The sequence below is a fragment of the Chiloscyllium plagiosum genome, chromosome 6, assembly GCF_004010195.1.
Source record: "Chiloscyllium plagiosum isolate BGI_BamShark_2017 chromosome 6, ASM401019v2, whole genome shotgun sequence".
Lineage (NCBI taxonomy): Eukaryota > Metazoa > Chordata > Chondrichthyes > Orectolobiformes > Hemiscylliidae > Chiloscyllium > Chiloscyllium plagiosum.
Genome location: NC_057715.1, coordinates 15,902,091 through 15,920,373, shown reverse-complemented (window position 1 = coordinate 15,920,373; position 18,283 = coordinate 15,902,091). Strand labels below are relative to the sequence as shown.

The 18,283-nt window shown below is 39.9% G+C and overlaps 1 protein-coding gene across 5 annotated transcripts in view; it reads right to left on the bottom strand.

Annotated features, from left to right (window-relative positions):
• Positions 1 to 18,283, bottom strand: part of nalcn (sodium leak channel, non-selective) — a 284,414-nt gene that overhangs the window by 163,889 nt on the left and 102,242 nt on the right. For all 5 annotated transcript variants that reach the window (XM_043691273.1, XM_043691274.1, XM_043691275.1 and 2 more), the window contains 3 exons: positions 17,978 to 18,145; positions 15,279 to 15,470; positions 11,643 to 11,780 (listed from right to left, as the gene is read on the bottom strand). In XM_043691273.1, coding sequence (XP_043547208.1) covers positions 11,643 to 11,780; positions 15,279 to 15,470; positions 17,978 to 18,145 — 498 coding nt within the window. The remainder of the gene's footprint in view (positions 1 to 11,642; positions 11,781 to 15,278; positions 15,471 to 17,977; positions 18,146 to 18,283) is intronic.

The window sequence follows — 18,283 nt, the reverse complement described above, 5'->3', positions numbered from 1 at the left end:
CCATTTAGGACAAAGATGAGGAGAAACCTCTTCACCCAGAGAGTGGTGGCTGTGTGGAATGCTCTGCCCCAGAGGGCAGTGGAGGCCCAGTCTCTGGATTCATTTAAGAAAGAGTTGGATAGAGCTCTCAAAGATAGTGGAATCAAGGGTTATGGAGATAAGGCAGGAAGAGGATACTGATTAGGAATGATCAGCCATGATCATATTGAATGGCGGTGCAGGCTTGAAGGGCTGAATGGCCTACTCCTGAACCTATTGTCTATTGTCTATTTCTCTTCTCACTTTAAAAATATGCCCTCTAGTTTTGAACTCTCCCACCCTAGGGAAAAGACCCTTGTCATTACCTTATCCATGGCCCACATGATTTTATAAACCTCAGTGAGGTCACCCCGCAGCCTCCTAAGCCTCAGTGTAAAAATTGCCAGTCTTTCCGGCCTCACAAATGTTCCATACAACCTTGATATGATGTTTCAACTCTGATACTCAAAGGTCTGAACATTGAAGGCAAGCGTGCTAAACACCTTCTTAACTTCTCTGTCCACCTGTGATGCAAACGTGAGGTCCCTCTGTTCTACAACACTACCCAAGGACCTATTATTAATTGTATAAGACCTGTCCTTGTTTGTATTACCACTATGCAACAGTTCACACTATTCAAATTAAATGCCATCTACACTCCTAAGACCATTGATCCAATTGATCAAGATCTCTTTGTAATCTTCGAGGACCTTATCTTTTTAAAACAAATGTGGTTTTAAAAAATTGCATCCGAAATATGAATTTCCAAACCATCTCTCTCTCTCATAGACTCCTCTTCTTCCTGTATTATTTTATATCCTCAAGATCTCATTCCATCAGTTAGGAAGTAATCCAGGATGTTCCTCCTTTGGAATCTCAGTTTCGTTTACCTCAGCTGCAAGTACTTTTATCACACTCAGTGAGGCCAATATTTCTGAATCAGCCAAACCATTTCCCAAGATAAAATCAATACCTGCCTTGGCGATTTGTTTCATTATTCCAACCACAAATTCTCCATTTACTAAATCACTCTTTAATGCAACTCTATATCTTGGACCTGGTTTGAGACCTTTGTGTATACGTCCAATTAATATCTTTTCCTTCATTAACTTCTCTGGAAGACAAATGTATCATCATCCAGTATCAATAACTGACTTGCTCCAGTGTCTCATGACATCTTTATTGGTTTATCTTTTTGATTTGAAGCATAATGAAAAACTCTCCTTTGAGATAAAATATTCAGAATCCTGAGCGCTAATTCACTTTATCAATGTTCAAAACAGGGTTTTTTGACAATCCTGAGTCATCTCTCCATTTTTAATACATTCTAAATAAACACGTTATGTTTGTACTATGACACTGTTTTAACTCCGATTTCCTTTCCTAATGCCCTCTTTTCTGTGTATTCAATAGCACATTCCTACCACTACAATCTCTTTAACATCCAACAACTGGCTTTGGCATGTCCATGGAAGTATATTACTTTCTTTGTATAACTTTTTGGTTTCTACTTTATTATTTTGGTATCACTGTTTGTTCCCTAAAACCAGTATTTATTCCATCTACAGACCTCTTATTCCTCCACTTTCCTGGTGAATTCTCATTTGACCATCTCCCCACTTGTAACTGTCTGTGAGAGATATCATAGTTACCTGCCTCAGCTGCTGCTTTGGAGCAAGTGAGGACTGCAGATGCTGGAGATCAGAGTCAAAAAGTGTGGTGCTGGAAAAGCACGGCCGGTCAGGCAGCATCCAAAGAGCAGGAGAACTGATGTTTCAAGCATAAGCTCTTTATCAGAAATGCTGAAGAGCTTATGCTCAAAGCGTCGACTCTCCTGCTCCTCGGATTCTGCCTGACTAGCTGTACTTTTCCACGACGTTTTGACTCTGAGCTCTTGCTTCGCTGATCTTTGATACTTAAATCTCATCTCAGTACATTTTTAGGTTTTCAGGAATGCCATTTTTGGAATTCTTTCATCATCACAATTTCACTTACATTCTCATTTTTTGTCCAATATCAGTGATCTAGTCTATTGATCCCACAGCTTTCTTTCGCACTTGCAAATTTGATAAAGGTCAGATTGGATGTCTTCATTGTCGTTCTAAATATTAATTCATAAGCTTCAGGGGCAAGGTCATAAGGATTGAGGATGGCTTTTGTAACAGTTTCATAATCCACAGGTTGTTTTACAAACAAAGTAGTGTCCACAGTCCCAGCTGTACCTGTCAAAATACTCCAACAGTGAGATCGTGTTCCAAACATTTTTTGGCCACTTTGTCTGCTCAGTTGCCCTTCCAGAAATCACATGACACCATGTTATTGGCCAACAGGTTTATTTGAAGCACTTCACCTGACAAAGGAGCAGCGCTCCAAAAGCATGTGATTTTAAATAAACCTGTTGGACCATAACTTGATGTCATGTGACTTCTGACTTTGTCCACCCCAGTCCAACACCAGCATTTCCACATCATAGCCCCCTTACCAAATGAGGTAAAATATTGTTTGACTCCATTCTAAGTATACTTAGGCAGTAAATGTAGATTTTTAGTGAAATCAAAATGCCAATGGAATAAGAGTTATCTTCTGAGATACTACCTCTGCTTTCCTTCTTCACGAAGATTTCCTCTCGCCAAATCCTGTTGCCTATTTTCCCTATCTCTTGAGTTCAAGACTTTAATTCCACCTCCATTCTCTTTCAAGCTTTGTTATTTTCAAGCCTTCTTTCTGTACATTTTTTAAAAAATTTCTCCTTCTCTCACTTTTTGCTCCAGCTTTGTTGGTCAGAGTATTGAGTACAGGAGTTGGGAGGTCATGTTGCGGCTGTACAGGACATTGAAAGATATAAAACAGACCTGAGGGACAACGTTTTCATGCAGAGGGTGATACATGTATGGAATAAGCTGCCAAAGGAAGTGGTGGAGGCGAGTACAATTACAACATTTAAAAGGTATCTGGATGAGGATATTAAAAGGAATGGTTTAGGGAGATATGGCCGGGTGCTGGCAGGTGGGAATAGATTGGGTTGGGATATCTGGTCAGCATGGACAAGTTAGACTGAAGGGTCTGTTTCCATGCTGTATATCTCTATGATTCTAAGACTCAAGTCTTTTTTCATTACTATGTCTTAGCTAGCTCTCGCTGTGACCTCTCATTTTCTTCTAATTCTAAATTTTGGATAATCACTTTCAGCATCTCTTCCTTACAAGATCCAATTTTTATTTCTACCTTCAGTTTATCTCAGGTTAGCCTTAGTCAAAAATTAGTATGTCTACTTCTCCCATAAAATGCTTAGCAATATTCAAAGCTATCTTGAAAATCTAATACATGCAATAAGCCTCACAAAATATGTTGAACTTCTCTATATATCTATTTCTTTAAAAATGATCCAGATTCCTCATAATTTCAATGAATTTCAATCCTGGCAACACTTCGGATCCCAGCTGATAATACTACTGGACAAGACAGATCCTGGAATCAGGCCTCATAGATTGTCTGTTCTTTTAATTTAGTTAATGTGGTGGTCATTCATTGAAACAATCACACAAGCCTAAATTGTTTCTTTGACAGATGTTTATTACAAATTTAAACAAAAATGAAACAAACAAAGCTACCTAAATGTACAACAGAGTTTGAAAGATCTTAAAACCAACATCAAAACAATGTCATATCCCATTTTCCTGACACTATCCATTATGGAGACTTAAATCCAGAGAAAAAAAAACGCTCTATAACAAATATTTAAGTCTCACTTAACTGATTCCAGACAATTATTTGCTGTGAACTGTGAAATCTTCTTGCACTAATTTTGCTTATTTAAATTTTACAAAATTGTGTGGGAGCAATTCCTCTCTCCCTCAAAGTGAAAGTACAATTCCATCATATTATGGCCAGTGATACCTTGGGGTACCTTCACTCATGAGCAGATTAATTAATCTTATCTCACTGCACAATACCAGCTCTGGCTTTGCCTGCTCTCTCGTTCCAAAGCATGCTGCAAAGCTATTCTGAAAGCATTCGATGAACTCAACTTGGCAAACTTGACCCATCTGACTCTTCTAGTCTCATAGGTATAGGTCTCATGATTATTACTGAACTTTTCTGTTAAAATCTCAAGATTTATTTCTTTATGCTCCAGCCTAACGTATGTTTACTGTTAAGGGCATGGAAACCACACCAATGTCTTCTTGCCTGTATCATTTCTCACTTCTACATAAATGGTTTCCAGAACTTGGTCTCCTGAACTTATGCCATCGTGCCCTTTGTGGTACTACTATCACTATCTAAGAAAGTCACCTCTCCACATTATCCAAGCTTTCCTATCATTTCTAAATATCTCTGTATCCTTCAATATTTCCAGGCCATATCCCCTCAAAACATTTCAGAAAGGTAGCACAGACCCTAAATTTTCTAGTTGCTTTAAGCAGGTGTAAAGTGGGTATTCCAGGAGAGATAGAGCTGGCCCAACCACTCAATTTTAAACAAAACAGAATTTATTTACAGACTACCGAATGAAACATGAACAAAAGAGAACCGAATTTAGAATCACTTAACCGAGATGAAAACTCACGCGACTCTATCACAACTTAATGACGCTGTTCCAAATACTTGCAACATCACATAAACACCTCCTTGGCTAAAAAGGCTAAATCAAGCACAGGTTCTTACAGGAGAGAGATGTCAGTGAGAGGACCAACATGGAGCTGTTTCTTTGACCAGCAGTCTCAAACAGACTGCTTGCTATAACCAAAACAAACCAAATCAGAAAAACCCTGAATTGGGAGAACTGGCCACTCTCCTTTCATAATACAGGTGTTACAAAAAAACTTGAAAAGCCTTTTCAAATAGATATTTCCAGACATGTCAGAATCTCTGCCTTTACGTCCCCTCGTGAAAAAAAACCACAAGGACAGAATTACCTTCTTAAAGGAGCAGGATCATCGCACAACCCATGTCATTTGGCAGCCATATCTCTGAAATAGCTATCAATTTGTACTTTCTCATTTCGATTTGCACTCTGAGTTCACATATTTTGTTTCAAATGCTGCTTGCATTCACCAAAATTGCATTTATATATCCTTTTTGCAAATTATAGTCTTACGTGTCGGTTGAGTCTAGATTTGCTTAGTTATTTCAGAAGGTAGTTAATGGTCTACCACATTGCTGTGGGTCTAAAGGCACATAAGAATCAGGCTAGGTAATGAAAGCAGATTTCCTGTCCTAAAGAACATTAGTGACCAGTTGGGTCTTGATAGTAGTTTCATGGTCGTTATGACTGAGACTCATTTCAACCCTAGATTTTATTAATTGAATTGAAATTTCAGCAGCTGCCATGGCAGGATTTGAACTCAAGTCCACTATCAGCAACCCTGCCTTCAGCTGTTATTTAGATCCTTACTTCTCTTAGCAAGATCCAGATCACTTGCCTAAATATTTTCTGACGTGATTGTCAAATAATCTTTGGTAACTGTGCCCCACCCCCAACCTCCTTGAAGCACCTTGGAATGTTTTAGTCATAGACTCACAGTCATCGAAGGCTATAGCACAGAAAAAGACCCTTCAGCTCATCAACCTGCCCCAGTCAAAAATAAGGACTTAACTATTCTAACTATTTTACCACGTTAAAATATAAATCCACTTTATTCTTGTTTTTTCTGGGTCAGAGAGTCTGACTAGGGACACACCGTTCTTAAATTTAATGCTGAGATGAGGAAGGCTTTACAGATTAAATATTCATCTACAATGTTTCCAATAAGTAATTTCAGAATTAGGACGTTTAGGAGTATGATCCTCACTTGATTTTCAGGAAGGAAATCACTAGTCACGAGTGCCAACATTTCGGAAACATACTCCTGTGTGCACGATTTTTGGGAATTTTAAAGGTAAGAATTAAGCTCAGATTCTTCACTGAGACAGAGTCAATAAAAAAATAGTTTCATATTTATATGTGAAACAGTAAAGAGTTTCACAAAAAGCGGACTTTATCCAATATTTAATAATTGAAGAATGATTTTAACATTAATTTTAAGAGAAACCTCATTGCACAGAGATTGGTGAGAATGTGGGACTTGCTCCCATGATATAGTGATATAATCCCAGCTGCTGATGGCTAGGTTAGCTCCTCGAATGAAATCTAGCTTGATAGATCATAGAATTTGTTTTGTTTTAATGTGATTGTCATTCATTGCAACATAAGCACACAAAGCTGCAGATTTTCTTCAATAATAAAAGTAAGTTTGTTATATAAAGCAAAACAATAAGCTAAATATAAAACTGAAGTCTTCACCTATTCCTCAACGCCATCGCTTTGCAGCATCAAATCCAGAAAAATTACATCTCTTTCTCAAATCGTTAAATTCAACCCAACCTTCTGTGAACTGGAAATTCGTCTGACAAGAATACTCACAAATTGCAAGTTTATATTTTCTCAGTCTTTTAATACTCTGCATAACACAAAGAGCAGGAATAAGCTCACTTGACTATCCCCCACAATCTGTCGCGTTTTCACCATTGTTCTTGATACACTATTCTTACATTGGCTGAAACCTCAGGATTTTGAATTCTTTGGCAACTGGAACCATTTGTGGCTACAGACCACATTTGAACTAGCAATATGCTAGGGTAAGTTTTATAGGCAGTGCCTCTAATTAGGAGGCATCGTGGTCTGAAAAGGGGTGGTGAGAGGACTGAAGTCAGGAAGGCGAGTCAGCAGCAGAGTGGCTGCCTCCGCTGTATCTGCAGTGACAGTGTGTATGTGTGTGTGTGAGAGAGAGTGGCTGTATGTGTGTCTGCATGTGTGCAAGTGTTTGTGTTTGTGAGTGTGTGTCATACAAGAGGATTAGTCAAAAATGGAAAAGTGGTGGAACAGCTGGAGCCAATGGCCAGCACTCCCTTACCACCAGTTGTGTACATTACCGTGGTTGACACGGATAGAAGGGAAATTTGCAACACCTCTGTTTGCACAGAACCTCATGTTTACTGATTTACACCTTGAGGCAGTAGCTTTAATTTATTTTCCCTGCCGATGAAATACTTTGGAAGAGTAACCACTTTGAAATTTAGGAATCACTGCAGCCTATTTGCACACAGCAAGCTCTGACAAACAGCAAGGCAATAATGAGCAGACCATTCATATCGTAATGATGTTGGTTGAGGAACCAATGTGCTTTTTTTGAATTTGACATATGTTTTCAAATTCTTGGTCATGAACATTAAGAATATAAACAATTGATCAAATATTTATACTTTAAATATGCTTAACTAACCACTGATCACAAAAGTATGCATTTATTAAGTACAAAATTGTTCCTAAATGGTTATTCGTTTAATTTATAATGAACAAAGATTTCAGGATTGATTATATGCAGCAGAACACTTGCAAAATCCATGTACTATTTCTATAGCAAGCTTCTAGTACTCACTTAAGAATTGTATGCACCATAATAACCAGTGGTATTTCAATGAACATAGTTTGCTCAGTAACTACAATGCTGATGGGAATCCCAGGCAGAGCAGAATTCAAGGTTGCGCAGTTTGAAAAGCACTCGAGTGGTTTGTCATGAAGAGCACTTCACTAAGTAATCGTTGCGCATTTACACGGCAAGCTGTGCTCAGCATGTGTATCCCTATGGGACAGGCAATGGCTGCATGGTTTCCGGAGAGACAGAGGAATTCCTGTGCTGGCATCTCATGGTCCCCAATGTTCGCTCACAGATGGTCCAGGAATGACACAATCGGATCCATGCGGAACAACTTAGGAATGTGTAATCTAAGCTGACACCTAGCACTGCACCAAGGGAATAGTGCACTGCCATCTGAAATGCAAAAAGGGCCCCACCTGCCCTCTCAGATAGATGTAATGATCTGCTGGCAGTGCCAATTGCCAGGAATAAAATTTATACAGTGCCTTTAATGTAATTAGATGCCACAAGGTGCCTCTGATGAAGGTTACCAGATGAGATTTGAGGTGGTCAGCAAACTGGTTCACAGATAGGAAACAGAATGACAGGCAGTGACTAGTGGGGCACTTGTGTGTATTCACAATATATGCTAATGATTTAGATATTGGAACTAAATGTAATGTCTCAAAGTTTTCGGAATACACAAAGCTGGGGGGAACGGTGAGCTGTGAGGAGTATGCAAAGATGTTGTAGTGTGATTAGGACAGGCTGAGTGAGTGGGCAAATGCATGGCAGATGCAGTATAATATGGATCAATGTGAGGTTAGCCACTTTGGTTGCAAAAATGAGAGGCAGATTATTATTTGAATGGCTGTAAATTGAAATGTTCATTGAGGCCTGGTGTTCTTGTGCACCAGTCGCTGAAAGTAAGCATGCAGGTGCAGCAAGCAGTAAAGAAGGAAAATGGTATATTGGCCTTCATAGTGAGAGGATTTGAGTGCAGGAACAAGGATGTCTTTCTGCAGTCATACAAGGCATTGGTGAGGCCACACCTGTGTGCTATTTTGGTCTCCTTATCTGGTGTCTTATTTGGTCTCCAAAGGATGTTCTTGCTACAGCGAGAGAGAATGCAGTGAAGATTTACTAAATTGATTTCTGGGATGGCAGGACGGACGCTTGAGGAGCGGTTGGGTCGGTTAGGATTGTTTTCATCGGACTTTAGAAGAATGATGGGGATCTCATAGAAATCTATACATTTCGACCTGGTCTAGACAGGTTAGATGCAGGAAGGATGTTACTGATGGTGGGGAAGTCTGGAACCAGGGGTCACAGTTTCAGAATAACAAGTGAACCTTTTAGGACTGAGATGAGGAGAAATTGCTTCACCCAGAGAGTGGTAAGCCTGTGGAAATTCCTACGATAGAAAATATTATCGTAGGAATTTCGAGGCCAAAATATTATTTGTTTTCAAGAAGGAGCTTGATATAGCTCTTGTGGCTAAATGGATCAAGGGATATGGAGAAGACTGGGATTAGGATATTGAGCTCAATGATCAGCCATGATCATATTGAATGATGGAGCAGGCTCGAGGGATGGAATGGTCTACTCCTGCTCCTATCTTGTCTGTTTCTGGTCTCAGTAATGATGACCATTATTTAGCTACCAGATTGTTGTAAAATCCCATCTGGTTCCTTTCCATTAAAGGAAATCTGTGACCCTTATTGAGTTCAGCCCAAATATTATTACAGACCTACAGCAATGTGGTTGACTAGGTTTGAGTTATAAAGAAAGGCTGGATAGGCTGGGACTTTTATCACTGGAGCATAGGAGGTTGACAGGCGATCTGACAGAAGTTTATAAAATAATGAGGTATAGATAGAGGGTAATGATAATTGTCTTTTCCCAAGCATGGGGGATTTCAAGACCAGGGGGCACATTTTTCAGGTGAGAGGAGAGAGATTTAAAAAAGACATAAGAGACAGATTTTTTACACTGAGGGTTGATCATGTGGAATGAACGTCCTAAGAAAGTGGTGGATGCAGGTACAATTACAATGTTTAAACAACACTTGGATAGATACATTAACAGGAAAGATTTGGAGGGATATGGACCAGGAGCAGGCAGATGAGACTAGTTTAGTTTGGGATTATGTTCAGCATGGATTGGTTGGACCAAAAGGTCTATTTATGTGTTGTATGACTCTTAACTGCTCACGGAAAATGTTCTCAATTGTGTCAAACTGTTCCAGATAAGTTCCATCATATGAGCTGCAGTGGCTAAAGGCAGCTTATTACCATCTTGTTAGGATGTTAAGGATTGGCAATAAATACTGGTCTAGCCAGTGATGATTTAAAAAAATTATTTGCAAAGATCTTTGGGATGAGCAGAGATTGTATATGCTGTTACGGAAATGGAAATCTTTACTTTTTTCTCTTCTTCTCCCCCCCCCTCTCTGTTTCCAGAAAGACAAATTCTTTGTTCTCTCTCTACAAATGCTGCCTAATCTGCTGCGTATTTCCAGCATAGCCTGTTTTTTAAAAATTTAAAGCAGGTATTAGCAGGGTTGCCTCGAAGCCATATTTCAGTTTAGAATTAGTATAGCTACTTGTCTATTTGAGGAGTGTTTCCAGACAGAATTTTGATTTCATCTCAAAATACTTGGCACAGGGCTTCTAATTATGGCCACAGGTGCTGAGCTGTTTTTATGAAAATTATTTTTGGAAAGCAAATTAGTATCATGGGAAGGAGGCAGGAAAAGATCGAGTAATTCTTAACTTTGCATTCTCCACGCTTGAGAACTTGTTTTGTTTTTAAGGCTTTGTCAGCAACGTTGCCTAAAAGGTGCAAGATTTTGTTTCTCCCTCTTTTAAATAATTACAGAATTTATCAGTTGATTTCTTGTGGGAATTTTCACAAAGAACAATTAAAAAAACACACTCACTACATTTCTTTGTGATTTAAAAAAAAATCAGAAATGGGATATTAATTGCAGCATCTTATTTTCCCAGCAATTGACTTTTGTAATTGAGGAGCAGCCCCAAAATTACAGAATGGGTTTTGCAGAAAATGTCCACTGGCTGAATTTTGGATGACAGCAGTGTCAGCTGAGGTTCTGTGGGTAGCATTCTTGCCCCAGTGTGAAAACGTTATACTGTATGTTGAAGTCCCACTTCAGGGCTTGGGCCCGCAGTCTAGACTACCTCTTCAGAAAAAATGCTGCACTGCCAGAGATGTTGTCTTTAAGTTCTGAAGAAGAGTCACTGGACCCAAGACTCTTCTATCTTTCCACAGATGCTGCCAGACCTGCTGAATTTCTCCGGCAATTCTGTTTCAGTTTCAGCTTCAGCTTTAAAGTGAGTCATTTAACCAAGGCTCTCTTAGATAGATGTAGAAGAATCCACCTTCTCCATTCTAAAGAATTACGACACACATCCAAGTTGGAAACTTGTGAAACTTGAAAGGGTTCAGAAAAGATTTACAAGGATGTTGCCAGGGTTGGAGGATTTGAGCTCTTGGGAAAGGTTGAATAGGCTGGCCCTGTTATCCCTGGAGCGTCAAAGGCTGAGGGGTGACCTTATAGAGGTTTATAAAATTATGAGGGGCATGAATAGAATAAATAGACAAAGTCTCTTCCCTGGGTTGGGGGAGTCCAGAACTAGTGGACATAGGTTTACGGTGAGAGGGGAAAGATATGAGAGAGACCTGAGGGGCATCTTTTTCACACAGAGGGTGGTACGTGTATGGAATTAGCTGCCTCAGGAAGTGGTGGAGGCTAGTACAATTGCAACATTTAAAAGACATCTGGATGGGTGTATGAATAGAAAGGATTTGGAGGGATATGGGCTGGGTGCTGGGAGGTGGGACTAAATTGAGTTGGGATATCTGGTCGGCATGGACGAGTTGGACCGAAGGGTCTATTTCCGTACTGTACATCTCTATGACTTTATGACTCTATGACTAAGGTTAATCCCTTGAACAGCATCAATACATGGTTACTTGGTCATTACCGCTTTACCCATTTTCAGAAGTCTGCTGTGTCCATATTGTCTACCACTATTCCCAAGTTACAACAGTCAGCCACACTTCAAAGTACCCAGCCTTGGTTGTAAAGCAACTTGGGATGACCAGAGTTCGCAAAAGACAATACAGAAATGCAAATCCTTTCTGAAGAGGAAATGAAGGTAAATTTAACACACAAATTAAGAATTGTAACATGGGTAAACCTACCAATGTTGCAAATAGGTGGTACAAGATGAAATAAATGGCGACTACTGGTGCCCATACATGTCCTACGGCGATCAAAGTTTGATCCATTACGTCAACCCATCCTTCCTGTGTAATAATCTGGAACATGGACATAAAAGCCTGGAGAAAATGAAGCAAAAATTATAAACATTATTCAAGCATCATCTATCGGTCTCTCTAATTTTCTCGCACAGTCTTGAATGGAAGAGAATTGCTGTAATTACTAAGAACACTGGGTAATCTTCTGTCAGATTTAACTCCAAGACAGGTTTGGGCAATTTGGATTCTCTCACAGCAGGCTGCTGCAAAGCACAGCAATTTCTTCTAATCACTCTTAAAATGTTACCTATTCTTAGCCAGCATTTGAAAGCTTTCTGTTTCAGTGAAGTGGAAGTGACTAAATCCATCTGTGCAGCGAGACGGAATTCTGCTCAGTTCTGCTCTCCATTTTATAGAGGATGACGAGACACTCAAGAAGTTGCAAAGAAAAATTGCAACAATGATAGCAGGACTGAGAGCTTAAAACTAAAAATTAAAACAAGTTGGGGCTCTCGCTTCAGAAAAGACATAGAAAATAAGTTTCCATCGAAGAAGGAATCTAAAACTAAAGCAATCAGTATAGGATAACCATTAATAAAATGAATGCAGGTATCACAAGAAACTTCTAACATGACAGTAAAAGGCAGAGAAATGACTAGTACTGGTCCAAACAATTCCTTTGCTCTTAAAAATGGAACTCCTGACCAGACCAGCACTGGTCATTTCCAAGTGTTATTAGAAATGCAGATTGGTGAGAAAACTGAACTCACTATCACTACCATGACCTAAGAGGCAACTGTTTTGCACAGCAAGTGGTGTGTTTATGGAACAAACTGCCAGGGGAAGTGGTGGAGGCTGGTACAATCATATTTAAAAGCAGATGCATTTAAGAGGAAGCAGGATAGTCATGAGATGAAAGGAAATAAGTTACAATGAGGGGATGGGATGAAGGTGGGCAGGAGAAAAGCTCACACGGACAGACAGGGAATAATTGGGTTGAATGGTCTGTTCCAATGATGTACATTTTATGTGCTTCTATGTAATTTCCTGTAATGAGGGCTGAATAATTCAACTTGAAATATTTACATCGAGCATATGATCTGGGAAAACTGGACCTACGATTTACTTAGACATACTCCTTCAAGGTTAGTCGAACTGTTGTGACAGATTCCACTAGTCTAAAGTAAGACCATATGAAATAGAAATGGATTTACGCTGTTCGGCTCCTCAATCCTGCTCTGTTCATTCATTAGGATCATGGCTGATCTGACATTCCTCACATTGACTTTCCTGGTTTCCCGGTTTGCTCCATTCCTCTACTCATCAAGAATCTATATCCCTCAGCCTTAAATATACAAGGACACTGTCCCCACAGCTCTCTGTGGCAAGGCATTACAAAGACTCACAACCCTCAGAGAAGAGATTCTTCTTCATCTCAGTCTTAAATTGGCACCCCTTTATTCTGAGACTATGCTCTCTGGTCCTAAAGTTTCCCCCGACTCTAGGTTACAGTCTAACAGGTTTATTTGAAATCGCAAGCTTTCAGAGTGTAGCCCCTACATCAGGTGAAGCTTGTGAATTCAAATAAACTTGTTGATCTATAACCCCTGGTGTCATGTGATGTCTAACTTTGTCCATCCCAGTCCAACACCGGCTTCCCCTTATCATGGCTAAAATTTCCCATGAGGGAAACACCCTCTCAGCATTTATTCTGCCAAGTCTCTTAAGAATCCTATATACCTCAATGGGATCACCTATCATTCTTCTGAGTTCCAGCGAGTAGAGTCCTAACCTGTTTAGCCTTTGCTCATAAGGCAATGCTTTTGAACCATCCCTCATCCACGTGAGCTTTCTCAGAACTACCTCCAACGAAATATCTTTCCTTAAATAAGGGACCTAAACTGCTGACAGTACTCCAGATGTAATCTCACCAGCACCTTGTAAGTTACAGTAAGACTTCCCTACTCTTATACTCCAATGGTACAAATTTTCCATTCAACCAACATCACAAATGCAGATGATTTAGTCAGTACTATATTGCCATCTGTGGGAGCTTAGTAGGCAAATGCTGGCTTCTACATTTATGTACAACACAAGTGACGTTTCAAGACAACCTCATTAATTATAAAGTGCTTAATGATGTCCTGACATCTTGAAAGGTGCTATGTAAATGCAACTGTTCACTCCTCAAGGAAAAGGTACCAATACAGAATAGATATGTGCACCTATCTTTCATACTCTGGTACATAGCTGTCAGGAACACTTGTTAATTTGGTCTTCATCCAGATATGATTGCAACTTCCAAGAATAATCAACAAAATGTTGGATAAATTGAAATAGTTACCGCAAATGCCAGAAACACACAAATCTCAGGCAACATGTGAAGAAAAGTAGAAGCTGAAAACTGTATGTAAAAAAAGCCTTTAATCTTACATTCATCCCCTCTCAGATGCAGTCTAAAAGGCTGAGTGCCCCCCCCCATTTCATTGTTTTTTTATTCAAGTTCCTTACATTTAGTTGGGAGTGTCTTGGTCATACGGAAATCATTTTAAAATTCAAGAGAGAAATCAAAAAAAAGTTTTGAAGAAGATTATCTCAGATGGACTAATGGGCCAAAGAGAGGCAGATGGAGTTTAATTTAGATAAACATGAGGTAAGGCAAGTCAGGATAGGACATATTCAGTTAATGGTAGGACTCTGTGGAACAAAGAGACCTAGAGGTGCAGATGCATAGTTCCTTGAAAGTGGAGACACAGGGACAGGATGGTGAAGATGATTTTTGGCACACTGGCCTTCATTGGTCAGTGCACTGAGCATAGGAGTTGGGATGTCATGTTGCACCTGTACAGGACATTGGTTATGCCACTTTTGGAATACTGCATTCAATTGTGGTCTCCCTGCTACAGGAAAGATGTTGTTAAACTTGAAAGGGTTCAGAAAATAATTATAAGCATGTTGCTGGGACTGGAGGGTTTAAGCTCTAAGGAGAGGCTGAATAGGTTGGGGCTTTTTATACCTGGAGGGGTGATGTCAAAGAGATTTATAAAATCATCAGGGGCATGGATAGGTAAATAACCAAGTTCTTTTTCCCAGGATAGGGGAATCAAAACTTGAAAGCATAGGTTTAAGATGAGAGAAGAAAGATTTAATGGGGACCAAAGGAGTAATGTTTTCACGTAGAGGATGGTGTGTGTATGGAATGAGCTGCCAGAGGAGGTGATGGAGGCTGGTACAATTACAACATTTAAAAGGCATCCGGACGGGCATATGAATAGGTGCTGGCAAATGGGACTTGATCAATTTAGGATATCTGCTCGGCATGGATAATTTGGACTGAAGCACCTTTTTCCACCTATAACTCTAACTCTACGACTCTATAGAGTGATACCAGTGTGGAAACACTTCGCCCACAACAAGTATTCAATGCTGGGTCAATGAATAATTTAAATCTAAGATTGGTAGCTTCTTACTGAACAGGAGGCAGGATGGGTAAACTGTGTTTTCTTATCTGAGAAGACACACCATAAAGTTGGATCTTGTGCTTACTAAACAAGGAGAAGAATTTATGTTGTTCCTCACCCTGGGAAATGTTGTAAATCTGTCGAGTTCCTCCACAAAACAGAACATCTGAAGGCTAATGGAAGACATCACAATCAAAAGACTGGCTGTGAAGACCACCAAACTGCCAAGCTTTTTTCCAGGCCCAAATATTTTGTAGACAAAGTCCTCCAGTGCTGGTGAGATTTTAATCAGTCTGACAACCCTCAGCACCTAAATGAAAAATTAAATGATTACGTTTTAACATAAACTAAAGTCTCAATTACTTTAAAATATTAAAACAATGGTCAAATAAGCCTCAAAATAACAGATAATCAAAATATTAAATGTTTATTGATATGGTCACAACAACCTATAATAATGTGATTAAGTAATGATGTATTATAAATACTACTAATTCACTTAGAAAATGCATTCAACACTCATACTTTAAACTCACTCTATGGGAAATCCCATTATAAAGTTGCATTCTTTCACAGAATCCTTCAGCACAAGTCACCATTTAGTCTATTGTGGTTGTACTGGTATTTTAAAGAATTATCCAATTTATCTCTTTCCTTGCTTTGTCCCCAAAGCTGTGCAAATTTCTTTTCTAAATATTTATCAGATTTTACTTTCAAAAGTTATTATTGAATTTGCTTCCATCATTTCAGGTAGCACTTTCTGGATCACAACGCTTGCTGCACAAAACAAAAATCATTTCCCCTCTTTCCTTGCTTGCTATTCACCTGAAACCTGTGTCCTTTGGTAACTGATGCTCCTGCCAATGAAAAGAGTTTCTCATTATATACGCTATCAAAACTCTTCATAATTTTGAACATTTTAGGGCTGCATGGGGGCTCAGCGGTTAGCATTTCTGCCTCAAAGTGCCAGGGATCTAGACGCGATTCTAATCTCAGATACAGAGGAACCTCGATTATCCGAAGGAAATGGGCGGATAGTATTTCGTTCGGTTAATTGAATTCCAGATAATCGAATGCCGGATAACACAGTTTAGCCGTGTCTGCATGGGTTTCCTCTGGGTTTTCTGGTTTCCTCCCACAGTCCAAAGATGTGCAGGTTTGCCACATTAAATTGCCACTAGTGTTCAGGGATGTGCAGGCTAGGTGGTTTAACAATACTAAACATGGTGTTACAGAGATTGAGGGGATGTTGATCTGGGTTAGATGCTCTTTGGCGATTGGTTCAAACTCGATGGGTCAAAGGCCTCCATCTCACTGTAGGGATTCTATAAACCATCTGCTGTGAGAAGAATAATCCCAAATTCTCTTGATTTTTCACATAATTGAAGTCCCTTATCTCTGGTCCTGTTCTAGTAAATGGGTGGCACGGTGGCACAGTGGTTAGCACTGCTGCCTCACAGCGCCTGAGACCCGGGTTCAATTCCCGCCTCAGGCGACTGACTGTGTGGAGTTTGCACGTTCTCCCCGTGTCTGCGTGGGTTTCCTCCGGGTGCTCCGGTTTCCTCCCACAGTCCAAAAGATGTGCAGGGTCAGGTGAATTGGCCAAGCTAAATTGCCCGTAGTGTTAGGTAAGGGGTAAATGTAGGGGTATGGGTGGGTTTCGCTTTGGCGGGTCGGTGTGGACTTGTTGGGCCGAAAGGCCTGTTTCCACACTGTAATGTAATCTAATCTAATCTAAATTATCTCTGCTCTCTCTCAAAGATCTGTATACAGCCTTATGGTGTAACTCTTGTCTTATTTCATGCTGTACAGATCTTAAATGGGCTCTGTTCATGTTGCTGTGCTCTAATAATCCGAGATTGTACACATCACACCATTTCATTTGCTCTTGGTAGCTCACTCAGAAGAATGCTGCCCAGGGATGGCGATCAGGAGCACCATCTGCCTGCCCTCTATTCATTTACCAACTGCTGAGAAACTTCGCCTTCAAAAACACCATCTCCAAATCAAATTATCGCACACAATGAGAGATTGCAGTGCACTAGATAAATACACATCAGCTTCTCCAGTTGAGAATTCTACAGTTCAGAAATACCAATGGTCCAGAAAATCTTGAAGTAGACCCTTGACGTAATCGTTATTATTTTAGGACTGTACTTTGGGAACAGAAACAATGAAGATACAATATTTTGAGGTGTAAATGCTTATTCTTGCTTGTGCCATTGTAGTGATTGGAATGAGGGCTAGGTAGATCTCATTGAGTAGGATATCCTTGATTGTGGCTGTTAACCTCGGGCCAATCAGGGAGCCCAGGCTGACAGAGATGAAAAGGAGTGTCAGACAGTCTGCTCTGACTAGGGAATGGCTTTGAGCTGGCTGGTCAGAGTCCATGTACTGTGCACATGTAAATAAAGGATGAAGGGAGCCCAGGCTGACAGAGATGAAAAGGAGTGTCAGACAGTCTGCTCTGACTAGGGACTGGTTCTGAGCTGGCTGGTCAGAGTCCATGTACTGTGCACATGTAAATAAAGGATGACGTGGTGACAAGATATGGCCTCTATGCAGTTATTTCAGCCTTACATTTTTATCATTGTTTATTTATGTAGCAGACAAATATTCATATCAACTGTTTGGTGCTTTCCACTTTATGCATGTGCAGGTAGGCGTTCTAATGTCACTCAATGATTCATAAACAACCTAGTCCCAAGCACAACAGACAGGAGAGGTTACTGTGGATCGTACTGCATTGGCTTTCTCCAGCTCGCACTACATTGAGACATCTCTTTAATTCAAGTACACAATGATTCGTTAGGTTACCTGAAAGTATGTAAACTGCGAGTGGTAGAGGTCTGGATAAATGTGCAGAGTTGTCCCCACCACCAGCAGTAGTTCAAATTTGTGAAGGGAGGAGCTAATGTAACCAGTGAATCCCAAGCACCAGATTTTCACAAGAGCCTCCAGGTCAAACAAGATTGTGAAAGCCACCTAGAAGGTAATTTAATAAATAAACATCTAAATATTAATCATATGGAACCGATTTTCTATAAAAAAAATGCATGCCTCTCACAAATTCAGATTCAGAAATATCAGACAAAATTTTAAGGTGAAAGTTTGTTGCATAAA